Genomic DNA, 22,990 nt, shown 5'->3' on the forward strand with positions numbered 1-22,990 from the left:
GCTTGGTAGGCCAAGGCCCTTCAAGGGCTGTAGTGCCATGGGGTTTGCTTTGGTTTGGTTTAGATATTTGCAAGAACTACCGGTAGGTACTCAAAGATTACCAACAAAGTTAAACATGTAGACAAATTAATATTAGTACCGGTACTACTTTATCCTGCTAAGCTGTAATAGAAATTAAACCTGACATTTGCACAAAAATACACACAAATATAACAGGCAAAATACCGGTACTATCTAATATACTATATCTACACTACAATTCTCAACTGAAATGTGGTTATGTGATTATTACAATGGTGGATTACTATTATTTTCCCTACTCTGCGGGACAGATTATAAAAGTGTCCTTAAATGCTGAAAAATATGAGGGTACATGTTTCGAGTCCATATGTGAGAATTGGAATGAAGTAGGTATAAGTCATGATCAGTTTTGCTTCTGGGATATTTTATAATCCCAGAGTAGATTTCTCACTTGAAAATAAAATTGTGAAGCTTTCTGAGTCCTATTAAGTATTTCTTGGTTTACTGTGTTATCTTTTGAAATGATACTTCCAAGGTATTTGAAGTTAGAAACATAGGTCAATACAGGAAAATGTTTGAATCTGTGCCTTTCCTGTTAGTCATTTTAACCCTGACAATTACACCATACGACTTTCTGACGTGTCGTGCGAATGAACGCCGTCTAGTGCTCAAAGGGAGGGGAGATTTATCCCCTCCACCACCACTATTTCTTGTTCATTCTGTCTGGTAACTTTAACGTAACTTTAAATAATAGGCTTTGAGTGGCACGTCTTCGAGACGTGTGGTGTAAGTAAAGCTACATTTATAGACATGTTACTGTCAGGGTTAACAGTTTTTGTTTTACTGATGTTTAGTCCATAAACTTGTCATTCCAAAGATTTAGTTTCTCCTGTACTTCTGCTTCATTTTCTCTCCAGATCAGAAGCAAATATTAGAGTGTTAGGCTCTTTTCAATGTTCTCTGATGGATTTTATGATCCGATCCATAACAATGATGAACAGAAGTGGTGACAAGGCACTTCCCTGCTGGACTCCTCTTTTGGTTTCAAACCAATCTGATCTTCCATCCCCTACTTGGACATAGCTAAAGCACTTTTGATAGATCATCTTTACTTTATTGATTAGGAAATTTGGCACACTTCTAGGAATTCCCACATTTTCTCTCTAGGCACACTGTCGTAGGCCTTCTTGATGTCCATAAAAACCATCACTAAGTTCTTACCAAATTCCCAGTGCTTCTCTGTTAGCATTCTGATGACAAATATCAGATCTGTAGTGCTTCTGTTCTTCCTGAACCCGTGTTGCTACTCCTCCAATAAAGGTTCAACTATATTCCTGATTCTTCTTTCAATTATCTTCTCCATAAGCTTAAGTGAGTGAGAAAACAGACTGGTACCCCTATAATTTCCACATTTTCTGTTTCCCTTTTTATATAGGAGGATAATGATACCTTTCATCCAGTCCTCTGGTATCCTCTTCCCTTTCCAGATGACAGAGAGTACTCTATACAACTATTTTATCACATTGTGATGTATAATTAATCACAGAATAAATTATGTATTGATTAGGTGAATCCTTTCTCTTAATATACTGTAATAGACCTGTGAATGTACCAGCTATGAATATTTGTTCTCAGCTACATCGATCCATCTTGGTGTTGTGGGATTCAAAGTGGCTAACTATCCAAACTCCCAACAAGCTAAAAGAAATTAAGAAGACAACTGCCGTTTGGTGGTCCTCTTTCTGGTCTTCTCGGAGAGAGGCCATAGTTTTGTGCAGGCTGAGGATAGGTCATGGAAGATCTACTGTACATACTCTTACCTCCTACCCAACTGTGGGTGAGGACGGTAAAATAACACCCACAGTATTCCCTGCCTGTCGTAAGAGGTAACTAAAAGGGCCCCCAGAGGCTCTTGAACTCAGGAGTATGGGTTGGTGACTATGGAGCTCTTAGTTGAGTCCTGGCATTGCTCCTCACTTTCATCCATCCTATCTGACCTCCCTTGGTCAACTCTTGTTCTTTTCTGACCCCCATGGTATTTTAAGTTCCCGAGGCCTAGGGAGTCTTTCATTTTCATGCCCTTCATGGCCCTTGTCTTTCTTTGGCCGATGCCTTCATTTTTCAAAGTATCGTATCCCTTCCATTTTTCCCTCTTATTAGTGTTATTAAAACAATAATCACCACCACCACCACTCTTACCTCCTAAAGAGGAAAGACGCCCAGTGTGTTCTTGTGGTGCTGACTTCATCGTGGCCCACATCTTCACAGAGTGCACCAATCTCTCTGGCCTAAGACGGAACGTCAGCCTACAGGAAACACTTTCATACCAGCCAATACTGCTGATCTCATCATTCGCTTTAGGTATGAGAGTGGATTAATCAAGGCATATATATTTCAAGTGTTCTGTTATTCAGGAAACTTACATTACCTTTTCATGTGTTTGTGTCCGTTTTTGGCCTTTTGTTTAATTTTTAATTCATTTTCCAATTCCTCCATTGAATAAATAGATTTATTTTAAGTTTTGTTTCCATTTAATTTGTTCAGGGAGGATGATTACCTAGTTGTACATCCTCTTAGTACAATCTCCACCACTCTGCTCAAGCCTGCAGCATGTTTATTTGGTGAAATGGATGACAATACATACAGGATTTGTAAAGCAGTGACTAGTTGTTATGACAACTCATTGGTCCACTGATCTGCAGAAAATCCAAACAAGCCTCTGCTGGTGATGAAGCCATCTGTACCCCTCGTGTGTGTGGAGTACAACCCAAAGGACCCCAACAGTCTGGTCAGCGGACTCTACAGTGGCCAGGTGGCCGTTTGGGATGTGCGACGCGGCTCCAACCCTGTCGAGATTAGCGTTCTGGAACCGAGCCATCGAGATCCCGTGACGCATGTCCTCTGGATCAACTCCAAGTCTGGTACAGAGTTCTTCTCTGCCTCATCTGATGGAATGGTAAGTAGAGCAGTAATACATTCCTAGTACAGATATTCATTGTGAGAAATGGTCAGATGGACTGGTAATGGTGTATTCAGAGGCATTGGTAATCTTATTCCTTTCCTCTGGCTGGTAAAATATGTTGCAATATGAAAGTGACAATACAGTTCCGTCATTAACAAGAATTTGGAATATAGTGACATTCTTGGAGAGATAGAAGTTGAGACCTGACTAAAGGTTCCTTCATATACAGGTCACTTGGGGTTGAGAAAGATGTGGAAGGTTTACAGAAAGCCTGGGGGTTCACAGGCTGCCTTTTATAGCAAAAAAGTATTTTCAAGGTTGGGTTGAGGTTCTGCAGAAGAGCAGTTTAGTACGGGAGAGGAATATCTGAGTGCACATGCATGTTTGGGAAGATTGTGGTACCAGAAATTTTGAGGAGATTTTGATTCATAAAAGTGAATTGAGAATCAATAGAGAAGGCCTCATAGAAAACAAACTAATACGATAGCAATAGTGTGCTGTCTTTCAGAATAAACAAAATTTTAAATAAAATACATAATAATATATTTTTATTTTATTTATTTTACATTTTATGGCCAACATATGACCACTCCAGTCAATTATACAAAGAAAGTCACGATAACAATTGTATGGCCTCAGCTACTGTATGCAGACATTTGAATTTGTAGTCATCTGGTTGTCTGCTCATCAATTCTGACGTTCTATTTTTCTCTAGGCCTACTAGACGGGCAAGTAAACCAAATCTCTCCTTGGTATCTATACCTGAGTTTTTAATTAATTTTGTTGGGTAAACACCGAATGAGTTACCAAAGATCTTTTACATGCCAACATCGTACGATACGGAGTGTCACATGAACTTCCACCCTTCAAAAATCCAACTACCTCTGCCAGGTTCGAAACCACTATCTTGGGATCCGGAGGCCAATTACCACTGATGCACAAAGGCAGCTTGTGTTTCAGAATGTATTTGTTTTTTTAGACTGAAGATCTAGATACATCCCAATGGGGTATTTAAAGGACTTGTAACAACAGAACTTCTGAATTTATGGGAGGAGTATCAGCTGTATATACACAACTGTAATTGACTAAGTTTAAAATCTGCATACTTCCATTAAAGGTGGTGGTGGTGGTGATTATTGTTTTAAGAGGAAGTACAACTAGGCAACCATCCTCTATATAATACTAATAAGAGAGAAAAATGGAAGGGGTCCGACACCTCAAAAAATTAAAGTATCGCCCAAAGCAAGACAAGGGCCACGAAGGGCATGAAAATGAAAGACTCCCTAGGCCTCCATACGTAATATTGTCGGGGAAAAGAACAAGGGTTGACCTAGGGAGGTCGGATAGGACAGATGAAAGTAAGGAGCCTGGCACATGTAAGTGGAAACAATGCCAGGACTCAGCTAAGGACCCTGTGGTCGCCAACCCATGCTCCAAAGTTCAGAGCTACTGGGGCCCCTTTTAGTCGCCTCTTACAACAGGCAGGGGATACCGTGGGTTTTATTCTACTGCCCCCACCCACAGGGGGGTACTGCCATTAAAGAAGTACGTAGAACATGGAATATTTTGTGACTACAGCCTTGCAGTCATGTAGAGTCATGTAGTGTACATTATATTCACGGCCCCTGTCCAATTCTCTTACACTGTTCTTAAAACAAACTCTTTCTTTGTCATTTGGGCCTTCCTTGGCTTCTATTTTCTTTCATCTTGTAATTCCATAGTCTGTTTTGATATTCTTTTTTCATTTAACCATACAGTGCTTCTCTACACTTCATTTGGCTTCCATTCTGGAGGTGGAGAAACCATGTAATGGAAACTGGCAATGCAATTTGCTACATTAAAATTGTATGGAGTTAAATGATGATAAATGAATTCAATATACAGTATCTAATGGTAAATCAAGTCTCATTAGCCACCCGACAATGCATTAAATTCACTTCCAATCTCAAAGACTTTTTAAAAAAGTTTTAAGAATAGCACAAGAGAATGAGATCAGGAGTACAGAATATAATGTACACTACCTGACATGGATAGCTACTCATTTTTGTTGAAACCATTCCAACATGCCCTACGTAGACATTTTAAATGTTTTCTGATGTGACAGACTTCCGAATGTGTTGGAGCTGTTCACAAAAATGATTATGTCTTTGTTTTTCTGCTCATCCTGGATCATTGTTTCACTTACGTCGTAAATCAAAGACAGGTGCTGTGTAGAACTTTGTCCTTCAAGTTTATGCACTATTTCAAGCTTCTGTTGTATCATGAATACCCACATTTACATTCTTCAGACACTGCTCAGCACTAAGAGAAACCACAGAATAGAACAGTGCACTGCAGCACAACACCAACACAGTCAAGGCCACTGCTCTGTACTTCAATAGTTTGAGATGAATCACTCTTGTAATGTACAGTCAAGTACAGTAAGTTTTAGAACTTGCCTTGAATTTTTTTAAAAACATTTTTCTAACCACCACAGTTAATCCATACACAGATATTTGAGAGTCTACTGTAGTTAAGAACAGCATAAGGCAATTAGAGCTGGACTGGAATACAGTAATGGTGGGAAGAATATAACGGAGAGGAATCAAATCTTTCCCACAAAGATTCATCAGGATAAGGGTCATGATGATGGTAATGATGATATTTTTACGATTGATCAAATTAACCTTCTCTCTGTGCAATGGTCGAGAAAGAAGTGATTACATCTGATTGAACTGTGTACAAACTTAAATACGCATACTTATCATTCCAATCTCTCACTTTACAGGTGAAGTGGTGGGACACTCGCAAGGTATCTGAACCAAGCGAGACGCTCATTTTGGACCCAGTTAAGGGGGATGAACAGTTTCTGAGTCGGGCTCTTGGAGTCTCCAGTCTCGAGTATGAGCCGACCATTCCCACGCGCTTCATGTTGGGCACCGAGAATGGTATGGTCCTCAGTTGCAACCGGAAGGGCAAGACACCAAGTGAAAAGATGTCAGGTAGATTCGCAGCACACTTGGGTCCTGTATATGCGGTTCAGAGAAATCCTGGTTTTGTCAAGAATTTCCTTACAGTGGGTGACTGGAAGGCTCGCATATGGTCTGAGGACTGTAAGGAGTCATCCATCATATGGACCAGGTCTGTTTACATTAGTTACCCTTGTACCTGTTATTATTGAATACTCCATCCTTGGAAATGAGAATTACTTTGATTCCTGGTCATGACCAGAGACCGTATTACTACAGAACATATTGGTAAAATACTGGTATTAGTTTGGTATTTGCCAGTAACACATAAGAAACTGTAGATTGTTATACTGGTATAATAGAACATGCATGCCAGTACAGATGTACATCAATGACATGCTGGTGTAATACCGGTAAAAGCATCCAAGATTAAAACCTGAATACTTTAGAGATTTAAGTTGTTCTGATAGGCCTAGTCATTATGTTATCATGGTAAAAAAGAGACCCTTCTGATCGACTGCTTGTTGTTTCTTTATCATTAATTAATTTATTTATTAATGCATTATTATTATTATTACTAGAGGACCCGTGCTGCTCCGCAACAGTCATTATAAATAGGTCAGTTAACTCGCCTTGATATGCCTGTCGTAGTCATGTTGTTTTGCCTGCACTTTTCAATGGTTTTATGAACATTTAATAAAAAGTGTGTTATGATATGCCGCAGTTCGTAGTCAGAATTCATCCATTCTGACGTCATCATGCCGTCTGTTTGGTAAAAATCTATGTTTATAGTCGCTTTTTAACCTGCAGTTCATGATATAAAACTAGGTGTTGTGTCATAGAAGGCAATGGTATTTTTAATCGCAGTTCTTCTGTATAGAATGGTTGACTTTGAGTCCATAGGTTGGTCTTCAAGGAGCATTTTTTTTTGTGAGGCAGAGAACTTTATTTTCATGGCCTTCATTCTTTCTAATGCAGCTACATTATCCTTCGTTAAGTGTTCCCAGATAATGTCTAAGGTGTATGTCATGATGGGGTCCCTTTGTACATAAGACTTTTTCCTCTCAGCAGCATGCAAGTTGTTAGGAACGCTTTGCCATCTGTTGAATATGTTTAGAAGCTGGGAAAGTTTAGAGTTAAAAAGTATCTAACAGGGAATAGTATTGTTCCATGATCAAAGGAACTGTATACTCTCTGGCTTGACAGGTAGTAATCAAACTTGGCTGCATGCAATGACATTACTAAGAATGAAAAATATATATCAGAATAATGAAAGTGTTTGTTGCTTAACAACCTGCTAAATACAGAATATATTGCAGGTTAGGGTAAGCCTTCGCCTGCAATTATTGGAGTGATCATTTAATGATTTGATTACTCAAGGTTGGCTGAACTTAGAGACCTATCAATATGTCATGATTCGCTGGCAAGTAATTCCAGAGAGAATAAAACAAAAATGAAGCAAATCGGTCCAGTAGAATGGATGGATTTGCCAAAGCTGTTTTTAGTAAACTCTTTTAACAATGTTAAAATATGGGTAAAAGTGCCACCTTTTCAGTACAATGTGTGTTGTACAAGATTGTTATTTACAACATATTTTATTTAACACTAGAACCGCCGGAACATATTGTATACCTAGAACCGCCGATGCGGTCATTTTGACCGCTGTATTGGAATTATTATTTTTATTCTAAATACGTATAGTAACTCAGTGTCATACTTTCAAATATGTGTTACTAAGTTTATAAAACATTAATTATGGGATCTAAAGCAGAAAAGAAACAAATTATTTCATTGTATTGCAAATGTAATATTTTCTTAATTTATTACAAACACAGATATGTTTCTCTAAAACACACTTATCTAATAAACAAACATTGCTTTTACTTCAAATTCTTTTAGTCTAAACTGTAAAATAGTTATTACATATTAACAGAAAAGAAAATTACTGTAACATTTTATTTAGTGTAATTTATGACCTGAAATATGTTCGCCAAATCCACGTACCACACCATATTTTTGAAACGCTGTCTTTCTTTTCCTTTAGTGTATTTGCACACGCTGATGCAATTCTGCATCTTTAGAAGCAGGAGCTACATACCACGACCTTAGTTATGTCCTTTGAGCAAGAACCACACACTCGCTGTTTGCACTTTCTGCAGGTAAAGTTTGTCTTATTCCTGCATTTCTTCATTTGGCATTGCCTCCTCTGTACATTTCCTTCCACAGGCTCCCTAAATTCGGGTTCTCTTTCCACATACTTAGGTTTCAATTCCATGTACCCCATACGAAGCTCCTCTGCTAGCTTCAGGATGTAATTTCGGCGACAGATCTTCTTCCCGGTCACTTTTTTGAAAATGATCCAGGAATTGATAGCTGCCAAGTCAAGAATATTATGAAATACATGAACAGGCCATCTTCGGGTAGCGGATCGAACAGTATATTTTCTTCCCATTTGATCCACCACGTCCACACCATATTTTGTATTGTTGTAGAAGTCTACTGTTTCGGGAATCCTTTTGGGATTAGCTTGAATTTCAACTTCTGAGTGCTAAGTACTGTATAGAAGGACGTTCTTGTTTCGTTTACCTTGATAAACAGTAAGTGTGTCATTGGAATGTTTCAGGAGAGTTGAGTCGTAAAGACTAGCTTTCATAGCCTTCACAGCTTTAGGTATTTCTCTCCTTGATCGTCTAATGGTTCCAACAATACTCGTACCATTACTTTTCAACTTCTTACCAAGTTTCACTATTGTAAAAAAGTTGTCTGTAGTCACGTTTCGCCCCTTCTTTTGAAATGGTTCCATCAACTTCATTACTACACTTTGGGGAAGAGTCTCGTCACGTCCTCTGAGATCGTCTTTTCCTAGGTAAGGAAACCCATTGCACAGAAACTTTGAGTCAATGTCCACAAGAAGCCAAAACTTAATTCCAAATTTATCTGGTTTGTTCGGCATGTACTGTAAGAATGGACACCTTGTTTTGCTTGGGAAAAACTGCTCGTCAGCCGTCAGATTTTCACCTGGAATATAAGTCAATTGACAATTTTCAATGAATTTGTTCCATACTTTTGATACTAACGCAAATTTATCAGTCTTCAAACGTTCTGATCTTGTAGTTCTGACGTCGAAACGCAAAAATCTTTGAATTTCTCGAAAACAATTCCTCCCCATTGTTTCACTGAAGAATGGTGGCCCCCACTTTTTAGACCAGAGTTCATCAAGTTCAGTGTTACTGGCTCCAAGAACACCACGAGCATACACTAAGGCAATGAATGCCTCCAGTTTTTCTAAACTTACACTCCACAATTCATTACTTAGAACACGTTTTGCTTCCGTTTCCATGCAGTGTTTGATGTGTTTCAATATAGACTCATCAATAACAAGACGCCATGCACTCGCTACACTGTCGTCAGAAACATGCCGCTTTGAATATGGAGTAGGTCCTTGATTTTCTTTCAAGATGTTGTGACAAGCCATCCTGCCAGGTGTAGTCATCCCAAACTCTCCTACAGTCCACTCCGTGATGCTGTCTGTACCTAGCAACGTATTACTTGTTCCTGGGAGGCTTGTGTTGATTCGTCCCCTCTTATTTCCAGCTTTTCGTGCTACATTTTCTGCTGCTGTAATAGAACAATTGATAACTTTCAGTTCTCGGCCTATACCAGGCATAATTGCAGTCTAAATGTTGAATTTGAGTACCAAAGTTGAAATGTTGACATCAAGATAACGTATATCATTATTGTAACTTACCTGGTTCAACAATTTGGTATTCAGCATCATCTGAATCACTGCTTTCAGAATGGACACTTGGTTGGTAGTAATCTTCGTCCGCAGCTTCTTCTTGTAGGTCCTCTACATCTGGGTCACATTCAACTTCAGACATATCATCTGGAATGTCATGCAGTAGAGTGAGTAATTCTTTATCGGCAAGGGTCGGTGGTCTACGAGCCATGGTCTGTGACAAGCTGACGAAGCTGTGGCTCCAGACTGCCGAGAGAGATTAGTGGACAGTTGTCCCAAGGTTGTGATTGGCTCACGGAGAGAGGAGGGGTGAGGGAGGCCTTGAAGGGGATTGTGAGAGCGGAAGAATGTTCGCTACTCTCAGAGGAGAGTGAACCATTAGCCCTCGTAGCCGCCTTTCAATAAATGAATAAAGAGGAAATTGAACAATGGCCGTGCATAGACTATCAGAGTTTCATTGTTTTGCTTACATTATTGCAGGGTGAATAATTATAAACAAATATTATCTCAACCAGAGGAATAAGCACATGTTCTAACACATTTTATTATGATAATCAATACAGCGGTCAAAATGACCACTTCGGCGGTTCTAGGTATACTCGTTACCTACGTCCTATCCAATGATGCAAAATTAATTACATTTAATACGGATGATTCTGACCGGTAATCAGGAAAAGTCACTGAAGCTCTTTACAATAGGACAAAAAATGTGGTCAAAATAAGGCTTTGAAAATGTGTAGCGGTCATTTTGACCACTCCGGCAGTTCTAGTGTTAAGGTACCAGTTTCAACACCTGTATATGGTGTCATCATCAGCCTAAAATTGTAACCAAGCAAAAGGACATACTAAATTGTCTTTACAATGTACACAAATGGCACAACACATGTTACAGAATTACATACTAAAGTTAAAATAATATGAAATATGTGGCACTTGTTTTCTTTACAATGCGTTATAGCATAATGGTCTTATATGGTTTTTGTGCTATTAAGATCACTGGTAATGGAACCAAGATGTGTTTAAACATAGGGTAAAAGTCTGATGTACAAATTAAAATCTTGATGAATGGGTTAAAATCATGTTCTTCTAGTGAACGTGAGGAAGAACAGTTGTTGTTGTTGTTGTTGTTGTTGTTGTTGTTGTTAAATTCTTCATATTCTTTGTATTATCGGCACATTATGAGGTGGTGGGATATACAATTAGGCCTTAGTTGCTTAGGCCGCTGTTATTCCCAGTCCAATAGGAATTGCAAAGCCTGTGACCAAAAAAAGCCTATTCAGATGAATGTAAATTTAAGATGGGGCAAGACAAACGTGTATCCTGTGTAGTAAGATATGGGGCTTAGCTTGTGCAGCGTACTTTGCAGCTTGTCGTGTTGAGAGGAGGAGTGAACTGGAACGTGCGCGTTAGCACAAACTGGTCATATGTGTTGGGGAAGGTGTTTAAGGTGGGTCAGGAGGGCGGTGAGGTAGTGGCGTGATGCGCAAGAGGGTATTTTTCATAGTATGAAAAATCGTATGCCTATTTGAAAGTTTGATGCTTTTAAAGACTCAAATTAAAAAGTCAAAGAGGAGGTTAGGTTTTTCTGAAATTTCATTGAATTAGAGTTGAAAAACTGGTCCAGGTGAATAAAACATGTTTCTATAGTGTCAAGGAGGGGGCCTTTGCTTATGTTCCTAAGAATTTCCATATCCAGATCTATAGTACAAAAGTTGGGTTGTGATTCATGAATATGTCAACCCACTGCTGAAAACCTGTTATGTTTGATGGCATTGACATGTTCCATGTATCTAATTTTAAAGTTGCATCTAGTCTGTCCAATGTATGACGATTCATAGCCACTGCATCTAAAACGGTAGACACCTGACCTTGAGAAGATATTGATTTTGTTAACTGACTTGGAATTGTGCGTACCGTGTAATCCCGAATACCACCCACCACCGAATAAGACCCGCACCCTAAATTTGAGACGGCAAAATACGAGGAAAAAAAATCAAATTACTTACATAGCCGTTTAATTTTCTTCAAATATAAATTCAAACAGGTTACAATTAATAAAATCATCATAAAAATCATAAATAAAATTGGTCCAATACTCAGATCATTCACAATTCACCGTCGTCATCTGAAGTTTCACCATAGGAACTTTTACAGTTAAAATTGAAATAATTGATACAGAGATTCAACCTATTCAATACAAATAAGAAATGTAGTGAATTACATTCTCATTTAATAATAAGTAGAAATGGTACCGGTATAGGAAATGCATTGTTTTAGGAATTCAATGTCTTTTCCTAATTTAGCGATCTTGATCTTAAGGCCCATGTAAGAGAAGGCTTTTTGTTTAGCTTGGTTAGTTTGTACATTTAAAGTTAAAAATTTCATTGTTCCGTATTGAAGAATATTACAGTTAAAATTGAAATAATTGATACAGAGATTCAACCTATTCAATACAAAAGATTAAGAAATGTAGTGAATTACATTCCCATTTAATAATAAGTAGAAATGGTACCGGTATAGGAAATGCATTGTTTTAGGAACTCGATGTCTTTTCCTAATTTAGCGATCTTGATCTTAAGGCCCATGCAAGAGAAGGCTTTTTGTTTAGCTTGGTTAGCTTGTACATTTAAAGTTAAAAATTTCATTGTTCCATATTGAAAAATATTACAGTTAAAATTGAAATAATTGATAAAGAGATTCAACCCATTCAATACAAAAGATTAAGAAATGTATTGGATTACATTCCCATTTAATAATAAGTAGAAATGGTACCGGTATAGGAAATGCATTGTTTTAGGAATTCAATGTCTTTTCCTAATTTAGCGACCTTTGATCTTAAGGCCCATGTAAGAGAAGGCTTTTGTTTAGCTTGGTTAGCTTGTACATTTAAAGTTAAAAATTTCATTGTTCCATATTGAAGAATATTACTGTTAAAATTGAAATAATTGATAAAGAGATTCAACCTATTCAATACAAAAGATTAAGAAATGTAGTGAATTACATTCCCATTTAATAATAAGTAGAAATGGTACTGGTATAGGAAATGCATTGTTTTAGGAATTCAGTGTCTTTTCCTAATTTAGCGATCTTGATCTTAAGGCCCATGTAAGAGAAGGCTTTTTGTTTAGCTTGGTTAGCTTGTACATTTAAAGTTAAAAATTTCATTGTTCCATATTGAAGAATATTACAGTTAAAATTGAAATAATTGATAAAGAGATTCAGCCTATTCAATACAAAAGATTAAGAAATGTAGTGAATTACATTCCCATTTAATAATAAGTAGAAATGGTACCGGTATAGGAAATGCATTGTTTTAGGAATTCAATATCTTTTCCTAATTTAGCGATCTTTGATGTTAAGGCCCATGTAAGAGAAATCTTTTTGTTTAGCTTGGTTAGCTTGTACATGGGCCTTAAGATCAAGATCGCTAAATTAGGAAAATACATCGAATTCCTAAAACAATGCATTTCCTGTACTGGTACCATTTCTACTTATTATTAAATGGGAATGTAATTCACTACATTTCTTAATCTTTTGTATTGAATAGGTTGAATCTCTTTATCAGTTATTTCAATTTTAACTGTAATATTCTTCAATACGGAGCAATGAAATTTTTAACTTTAAATAGGAACCTTTGTCGCTGGCATCTTTCCACAAATAGTCGTCCTCACTACCATCCACTGAATTTGAAATTCCACATTTCTTAAAGCTTTTGGACACTAGATCGTTGGGAAATCGCGTCCATGCTGTCTTGATCCAGCTGCATATTAGTCCCACTTTAGGCCTCTTCACTCATCCGGTTGGTGTTAACGCGTGATCACCATCAGACATCCATTCAGTGTACAACTGTTTCATTGCAGTTTTGAAAGGCCAGTTCACGCACACATCCAACGGTTCTAGAATAGAAGTGAGTCCTCCGGGAATTATCGCAAGATCGGTTTTTCCTTTCCTCATCATATCTTTTACGGCATCAATTGTATGTCCTCGGTAACTGTCCAACACAAGCATGTTTCGTTTTTGTAACAAAGCTCCCAGGCAACGTTGCCAAACGTCCTCAACTAACGCACTGTCCATCCAGCCAGACTCATGTGTTCTAACAATAACACCGGATGGCTAGTTTCCTTTCGGAAGTGTTTTCCTTTTCAGAATCACATATGGAGGGAGTTTGGTTCCATCCGTTAATACGCACATTACCATGCATCGTTGCTTTTCGTTACCACCTGTTCAGATGGTTACACTTTTAGAACTCTTCATATCCACTGTATTTTCTAATGGCATTTCTAAATAGACAGGTGTCTGGTCAGCATTCCCAATTTGCAACAGCAAATAAGAATTTAGCTTCCTCAAATGAATAGTGTGACGCTGAAAGGCCGTTAATTTTTCTTCATACGCCTCAGGGAGACATTATGAAATAGACGTACATCTCCGAATGCACAATCCCTTTCTCTGATGAAAGTTCCGGATCCATCCGTGGCTTGCAGTAAAACCCTATGTTTTGAGTTCTTTTGAGATCTCTAGTGCTTTCAATCGACACATTTCACTAGAAACACCATATCCTAACTCACGTATTTCTATCACAAATTTGTGGAGACGTTCTTCAATTTCCGGAAACACTGCATTCCGCCCACGGAACGCTCTGCGATCGCCATTACTTTTTAGAAGTTTTTCCTTTTTCTTCCGCCAATCACGAATACATGATTCATCAATATCGTACTTTCTGCCAACGGCACAATTTTCGTATATTTCAGCTTCGCTTACCACTTTTAAGTTTCTCACGCACAGTAAATGACCGCAGATGCCGTTTTCAATCCATCGCTTACTATCGAGACAGCACTTTCACTTGAATGTGAGCAAGGTAGACTTCCGTAACCAGCAGTCTCGACGCTCGCAAAGTACGATATCCTGCGAGATCAGCTATTCGCGCACCCAGCATGCCAGCAACACTTGTGAAACAAATGAGAATTGAGCATCCGCAGCAGCGGCTTTCATATTTACTGCATATTTACCCATATTCTATGATTTACCATATCTCATTACCTTACATTTTGTGTTTACATGCCACTGTAACCGCATTGAGAAAAAAATCTATCTTATTTTCTAGAATGCAACTAAAACACAATAAGATCTGAATGCCCATTCACATGTGGTATATTGAGTATGGTAACCATATTCAAATCTATTTCAATACTCCATGTAAATGTAGTAAATATTTACGAGAATGAACTGCTTGAATACAACCCGCACCCAAGATTTAGAATCAATATTTTGGGGAAAAAAGTGCTGATGGTATTCGGGATTATACAGTAATTTCCAAGTTCCTATTGTTGATTCTGTAGGAAATCCTGATGTTATGCTTCTTACAGATATTTACAACACTATATATGTCCTCGTTAAATGTGAAGGTGGAATAAACGGCTGGTCTAACACGTTGAGTGCCAGACCGAATTTCATAGGATTGCAGTCTAGTGCCGTGAGCTAATAACATCGAGTTACTCCCTGGTGCCAAAACGTTCACAGGCGTAACCAAGCAAATGATCGCTGAAATAGGGATGTACTTATGATATATTAAGTCAACTTATTAGGTAAAATATTACGACCCCATATGGGGTCGTATTGGTCATTACGAATTGTACACGAACACGCGCCTCCATATGGGGTCACACTAAAACAGTAGTTACTGTCCCGATGCTCGGTCATACTCACCTTTTCCTTTACAGGGACGAGTTATATGCTGTTGATTATGAGAGATGCGTTAGCCTGTTCGTACTGGAGCAGTAAAAAAGTACGATCCCCGATTTTAGGTCAGTAAATGTTTGTAAATGTCGATCTTCCGATTTTTGGCTAAGACATTTTCATATAAAATGTTATATAAAGTAGTGAAAATCATGTAAATTTGGTCAGTTGGGATGTAACGGAATATTATTATAAGAAGAATTAGTAGTTACGGAATATTGAATAAGTATATAATTTTATTTGTGTAACATTTAATTTGAGTAAGAGAACCTAGCAGCGATGATTGTGCAACATGGGAAACCAGTGACTGTATCGTTGAAGACGATCATAATTGTTGCAACAGCTGGCTTGGAAACCCGGAATACAGCGGGGATGTGTATGCTGAAAACTGTAATTCATCAATATGGATGAACGTGTGAGATTGCTATTTGCTATTTACTGGCTTGAAACTAGATACTTCGTTTACATCTTTGTCCGACTTGTTCGATATATCGTCCAGACTATCTGCACTAAGTATTTTACTGTTCAATTTACTCGTAACGACTTAAAAAAGAAAAGGAAACTCACAGCACTGCGCGCTTACATAAACAATCCGTGCGCGAGATAGACAATGACTTTGTCACCCTACAAAGCACTCTTGACATACCCATATGGGGTCGCGCCAAAACAGGAATTGAGGAATGGAAGGTGGACTATGCACGTACTTAAATAGACGACCAGCAGATGGCAGGAAGAGAACTTATACAGCTTCAAATCACATACTTACTGCGCACCCAAATGGGTTCGCACAGTTCTCGATTTAGAACGAACGTACGACCCCATATGGGGACGTGAAGTTGAAAACTTGACTACTCTTACGTACCCATATGGGGTCGCTTGGCACTCAATGTGTTAAGTCTTTCTTTTTGTAATGTTGACTTTGATCGATGTTCGAATTTATTGATAATTCGTTCTATGAATGAATTGTTGTATCCATTGGTTTTGGCTTTGGCATGGATGATGTTCAATTCTTTATTTAGGTTTTCCTTAGAAAGAGGTATTTTGAAAGCTCGGTCAATCATGCTATTAAGTGGCACACTTATGTACATGCGGGTGTGATGAGTCATACCTAATAATGGTTATTGTTTGCGTAGGTTTTCTATATATTCCATATGCTAATGAAGATGTCAGTCTACTTATCATGAGGTCTAGGAAATGGATTGTTTTTCTAGATTGAGATTCCAAAATGAATTTGATATGAGGATCGATGTTGTTTAAGTTGTTTAGAGTGGAGGTTGCATTAACGATTCTATCATCTAGGATAACCAAGGTATCATACACATACCTGGCCCAAAAACATATGTTCTCGAAGGTATTGTTGTTGTTAATTACCGTATGTTCTAGAAAATCTATATGTATCTCCGCCAAAATCTCCGAGGCCGGTGACCCCATGGCCAAACCGTCCTGTTGATAAATACAGTTGTCACAGGTGAAAAAAAATTATTGTTTCCCACCAATTTTAACACGGTCATAAAATCTTGGACCTCAAGTTTGCTTAAACCGCTGTATGTGTTTAAGTAATTTATAATGATGGGAAAAAGTTTTTTAGTATTAATACTAAGGTACATATTGGTGATAACAAATGAGTGAATGGAATGGTAGAGTTTTATTTCAAATTTATCTAGTTTCTCAGTTATAAAGTGTTCTTGACCGATTTGTTTAAAAAAAAATTTGTAGTTTTTCATAAGACATTTTTGAATAAATTGAGCTAGTTTATACAGTGGGTTGGGTCTACAATTAATAATAGGGCAGATGGGGACATCGGCCTTGTGGATTTTGGGGAGAGCTTTGGCGGTGGGCAGACTGGGGTTCATATTAGTTAATCATGTTTTTTACTGTTCTGTGAATAAAAACGATGTGTTCTTAAACGTTTGTTTCAAACGGCATTGGATCTGTTGAGTCGGATCTTTTTTAACAACAGAAAAGGAGTCATTGTTGAAATTTTTTTTAGTTTTGTCAATGTATTTGGCTTTGTCCATGATAATAGTTGTATTTCCTTTGTCTGCCTTTGTAATTATAAAGTAATTGTCTTTGATTTTCTTTTTGAGTTCGATAACTTTTTCTCATTCGGCAAAAGATGTTCTGCTAGTGTTACTATTAGCGGTTACTGTTGTATTTTTGGATGTGTGGATCTTATTTCATTTTCTTTTCACATCCAATCTTACTTCGTCTTGTAAAATTAGTTGTACCTTACTGATAGCCATTTCTGATTATGACTAAGTTGGTGGCTGCATTAATTTGGCCAGTTGTGCTTTGGACCTTTTGCTAGGATCTCGTTTTCCTCTTCTGCTAACTTTGTTTTTGACAACTTGACCACCAATGGGTGAAATCATTCGGTTAGAGTGTCGGGATTTCTAAGCTTTTTGGATGTTTTTGTGTTGATCCTATTTAACACTTTGTTCTTCAGTATTAAGCTTCTTCTCTAGTGTTAATTGTTTTTGGCTAGTGCTCTGAATAATCTATTTTCAACTTGGGTGTGAAATAGGTCCCATTGGGTTCTTGTGAGTAGGCAGGCTGCCTCAAGGTGTGTCTCGTAAAGCTGGTTATTCAAGAAAGATTTTTTCTTGTACAATAATCTAATACGGAACATAATGAAGCTTTTAACTTTAAATAAAATCTTTCAATATCTAGATTATTATTATTATTATTATTATTATTATTATTATTATTATTATTATTATTATTATTATTATTATTTTCGTTTCAGCCATCTATGGGCTACGATTACGCAACTTCATTGCTTTCTCAAGTTCTTTCTCCTTCCTCTTTCGCCAGTATTTCTTCATCCGTTGGCTTGCTCGTGCTTGTTCTTCTGCCGAGAATACTCTATTCTTCCTCGTTTTCTAATCAGTTAGGTCCTTCACCTCCGCAACTCTGTGCCTGAAGATTTTTCTGTTTATTATTATTATTATTATTATTATTATTTCAGTTTCAATTTCTTCCCTCCAGAAAGTGGGGTGCTGTTGTGTATGAGCCTCCTCCAATTTGTCCTGTCCATCCACAGACATTCATATATACGGCGCCAGTTTACATCTCTGATTTCAAGGTCCTTGAAAATCTGCTTCTCCCAAAAATCACTTCTTCCTCTTGGTCTCTTCCCAAGAACACTGCGGTCAAAGTATGCTCGAGGAGTCCTGTTAGGATCCATCCTTTTTATGTGACCATACCATTGCAGTCTCATTCAGTTCTAGGGTTTCCTGCAGGCTTCTTTCCATTCCAAGGCGCTTATTTATTTTATTTTATCTATTTTTGTTTTTTATAGACACGAACACAGAAACTTCATTTCTGTTGCCTGAAGACTTTTTGTTTTGAAAACTTACATCCATATAGATACCAGATATATTTTGTTCAAGCTTATCTTGGAAACTAATGGAAATGCTTCACCCTAAAGTATTTGACATACAGCATGATAGAATTTGGAAGCTTCTTGTATTCTGTTGCTAGTCTATTGATGTATGGTATTGTCTGAGGACAGAACACTACCTACGTACTGGAAGTTGTCCACAGTATATAAATATCTCCTCATCTCCAATTGAATAATTTATTTCTAAAATAACATAAGTCACTTTTTGAGCCATTTTGAGTTGACAGTGAAGTTGCCTTCCATGTATGTGTACTTATAACTTTAAACATAAAAAGCAAAAGTCAGGTTGTTATTGAAAGTTTTAAATGCCCATGGAAAGTGGCTTTGAATGCAGGTACCACGCAAGTCTTTGATTTTGCACTTAACAACCCATACGTAGGTGCTTTGAAAAGTTCTCGGAATGTACTAGAATTAAGTGTCTTACCTCGGTGGAACTGCTTTTATTTTTCAATGTAGTCTCTCTGTAGACTAATGCATTTGGTCCAGCGATGTTCCAATGCCTTGATCCCATCTCGAAAATGAGATTCCTCCAGGCCTGCAAAATACCTCTCCAATTCAACTGTCAGTTCTTCCCTTGTAGAAAAATCTCCGTCCACCGAGGAAAATTTTCAGCTTCGAGAATAGATGAAAGTCTGATGGTGCCAAATCAGGTGAATAAGGTGGATGTGGCAACAATTTGTACTCCAGTTCATGAAGTTTTGCCATGGCAATAACACTTGTGTGCGGCGGAGCACTGTCCTGATGAAAGATGACCTTTTTCCTTGCCAAACCAGGCCTTGTTTCGCATATCTTTTCCTGTAGTTGGTCTAGGAGGTTTGCATAGTATTGCCCCGAAATTGTTTGGCCAGTAGGAAGATAATCTATCAGCAGAATGCCTTTTGCATCCCAGAAAACTGAGGCCATGACCTTTCCGGCCAAACGCACTGCCTTTGCTTTCGTTGGTGGTGGTGAATCAGCATGTTTCCACTGCTTTGACTGCTGTTTTGTCTCTGGGGTATAGTAGTGAACCCAAGTTTCATCTGTATTAGTCACAAACCGGCACAAAAAATCTTGTTGATTGCACTGAAAACGGGCCAGACTTTGTTCGGACATTTCCAATCTGGTGCGTTTATTGTCCAATGTCAAGAGCCGCGGCACCCATCTTGCAGATAAAATTTTTTTATACCCAATTCTTCGGTTAAAATATAATGTACCCATTCAGAAGACATCCCTACAGCTTCAGCAATCTCCCGCACTTTCAGTCGACGATCCTCCATGACCATTTTATGCACTTTTGCGATAAATTCTGGGGTCGTAACACTTTTTGGCCTCTTGGCAACAGTTGAAAATGAAGGAGCAGAGTCCCCCAGTGTGTTCTGAAAGTCGGCATGAATTTCCTTTGCTTTCATACCTTTCTTTACAAAGTATTTAATCACTGCTCGAATCTCGGTTTTTTCCATTGTCACAAATCACTACGCGGGAACAACAACAAAGAGTCGTCACTACCACACTCCTGCAGCTAGAGCACTGACGCGCCACGTGTTCACTCACAAAGTTTGTGTGATTATTGCGCAGGAACCTTGTTGCTCTAGCACTGACATCTAGCAGTGATTCAGAGAACTTTTCAAACCGTCCTCGTACATGGATGGAGTAAAAGCCTACTTGAAGTAGTGATCCCAGATTGTTCTAATATAATAGATACTACTACTACTACTACTACTACTACTACTACTACTACTACTACTACTACTACTACTGGGGCATCTCTTGAGCATAAGAGGAATTCTAGTTCGAAGCCAGTATATGCACTTCAGCCATGTTATAAATAATGATGGTGTACATGGCCTACAATGTCAACTGCATCTTATAAAAATTGTAGATCTGTTAGTTTTTCCTACCTAAAGGGTATCTCCTGAGAAAAATGGAGTATATCCCTCAAAAGAAAAGAACTAAAATATTATATGAACAAATATTGCACAACTGTCCAATGTGTAATTCAATTTTCAAAATGTTTCAGACTCTAACAATCAATTTGTAGAGAGTAATATGTTAGTTTTGTATGCACTATGCTATTAATTCAAGTATAACATTTAAGATCCTGATTTGTAGGGTTTCTATGTTTAAATATACACTGACTGACAGAGCAAATGCAACACCAAGAAGGAGTGGTCAGAACTTTATGCCAATTGCAGGGTAGACTGACGTCACTGAGGTATGCTCATGATGTGAAATGTGCCGCTGTGCTGCGCACGTAGCGAACGATAAATGGGACACGGCGTTGGCGAATGGCCCACTTCGTACCGTGATTTCTCAGCCGACAGTCATTGTAGAACGTGTTGTCGTGTGCCACAGGACACGTGTATAGCTAAGAATGCTAGGCCGCCGTCAACGGAGGCATTTCCAGCAGACAGACGACTTTACGAGGGGTATGGTGATCGGGCTGAGAAGGGCAGGTTGGTTGCTTCGTCAAATCGCAGCCGATACCCATAGGGATGTGTCCACGGTGCAGCGCCTGTGGCGAAGATGGTTGGCGCAGGGACATGTGGCACGTGCGAGGGGTCCAGGCGCAGCCCGAGTGACGTCAGCACGCGAGGATCGGCGCATCCGCCGCCAAGCGGTGGCAGCCCCGCACGCCACGTCAACCGCCATTTTTCAGCATGTGCAAGACACCCTGGCTGTTCCAATATCGACCAGAACAATTTCCTGTCGATTGGTTGAAGGAGGCCTGCACTCCCGGCGTCCGCTCAGAAGACTACCATTGACTCCACAGCATAGACGTGCACGCCTGGCATGGTGCCGGGCTAGAGCGACTTGGATGAGGGAATGGCGGAACGTCGTGTTCTCCGATGAGTCACGCTTCTGTTCTGTCAGTGATAGTCACCACAGACGAGTGTGGCGTCGGCGTGGAGAAAGGTCAAATCCGGCAGTAACTGTGGAGCGCCCTACCGCTAGACAACGCGGCATCATGGTTTGGGGTGCTATTGCGTATGATTCCACGTCACCTCTAGTGCGTATTCAAGGCACGTTAAATGCCCACCGCTACGTGCAGGATGTGCTGCGGCCGGTGGCACTCCCGTACCTTCAGGGGCTGCCCAATGCTCTGTTTCAGCAGGATAATGCCCGCCCACACACTGCTCGCATCTCCCAACAGGCTCTACGAGGTGTACAGATGCTTCCGTGGCCAGCGTACTCTCCGGATCTCTCACCAATCGAACACGTGTGGGATCTCATTGGACGCCGTTTGCAAACTCTGCCCCAGCCTCATACGGACGACCAACTGTGGCAAATGGTTGACAGAGAATGGAGAACCATCCCTCAGGACACCATCCGCACTCTTATTGACTCTGTACCTCGACGTGTTTCTGCGTGCATCGCCGCTCGCGGTGGTCCTACATCCTACTGAGTCGATGCCGTGCGCATTGTGTAACCTGCATATCGGTTTGAAATAAACATCAATTATTCGTCCGTGCCGTCTCTGTTTTTTCCCCAACTTTCATCCCTTTCGAACCACTCCTTCTTGGTGTTGCATTTGCTCTGTCAGTCAGTGTATATTAGAATGTTTTAAAAATAATTTTTTAGTTGAACCTTGTATTTATTTATTTCAGACACAGCATGTGTCAACAGTTTGTATAAATGTAAGGGAATGATTAAGAATTTTGTTTCGTACTAAACAAAAAGGCAAACCCATCTTAAATAAGACACAGAACCGCTATCAAAATAGTCAGTGTGTTTATGATAACAGTACTCTTTTAAGAAGGTTTTATGTAACTTCTGAAAAGTCATTGTTCATCATTGATTTATGTTGTTTCTGAAATAAACTATTCAGTTCTTCAATTCTACTCATCACCAAGCCAAATGCCTTGGTTTTGCTGATTTTAAGACCTAAGGCTGTAAAATTTTCATGCCAAAGATGTAGTCTAGCTTGTACTTCCACTTCCGTCTCACCCCATACCATTACATCATCAGCAAAAACCCAGGCATTACTTGTTGGATCCTTCCTTATAACTGCTTTTAAAACTTTATCCATTATAATGTGGAGAGAAGTTGTGAAAGACAAGCAACTTGATATTCCATCCTGGACCTGCACACAACTCTTGGTTTTGTTATATAATCGTTGTACTCATGCTATGATATCACCAGGCACTTTCTTATGTCTCAAACATTTCCATATGTGCCTGTGTGGTACAGTCGCAATCACAAGAATT

General features: G+C 38.9%; 1 protein-coding gene across 1 annotated transcript in view; it reads left to right on the forward strand.

Moving 5' to 3' along the window:
* The window catches only part of LOC136856745 (dynein intermediate chain 3, ciliary), a 153,377-nt gene that overhangs the window by 79,827 nt on the left and 50,560 nt on the right, over window positions 1-22,990 (forward strand). The window contains exons 4-5 of the mRNA XM_067134833.2: window positions 2,724-2,977; window positions 5,751-6,103. Of these exons, the coding sequence (XP_066990934.2) occupies window positions 2,724-2,977; window positions 5,751-6,103 (607 nt within the window). The remainder of the gene's footprint in view (window positions 1-2,723; window positions 2,978-5,750; window positions 6,104-22,990) is intronic.

Source organism: Anabrus simplex, chromosome 1, assembly GCF_040414725.1.
Source record: "Anabrus simplex isolate iqAnaSimp1 chromosome 1, ASM4041472v1, whole genome shotgun sequence".
Lineage (NCBI taxonomy): Eukaryota > Metazoa > Arthropoda > Insecta > Orthoptera > Tettigoniidae > Anabrus > Anabrus simplex.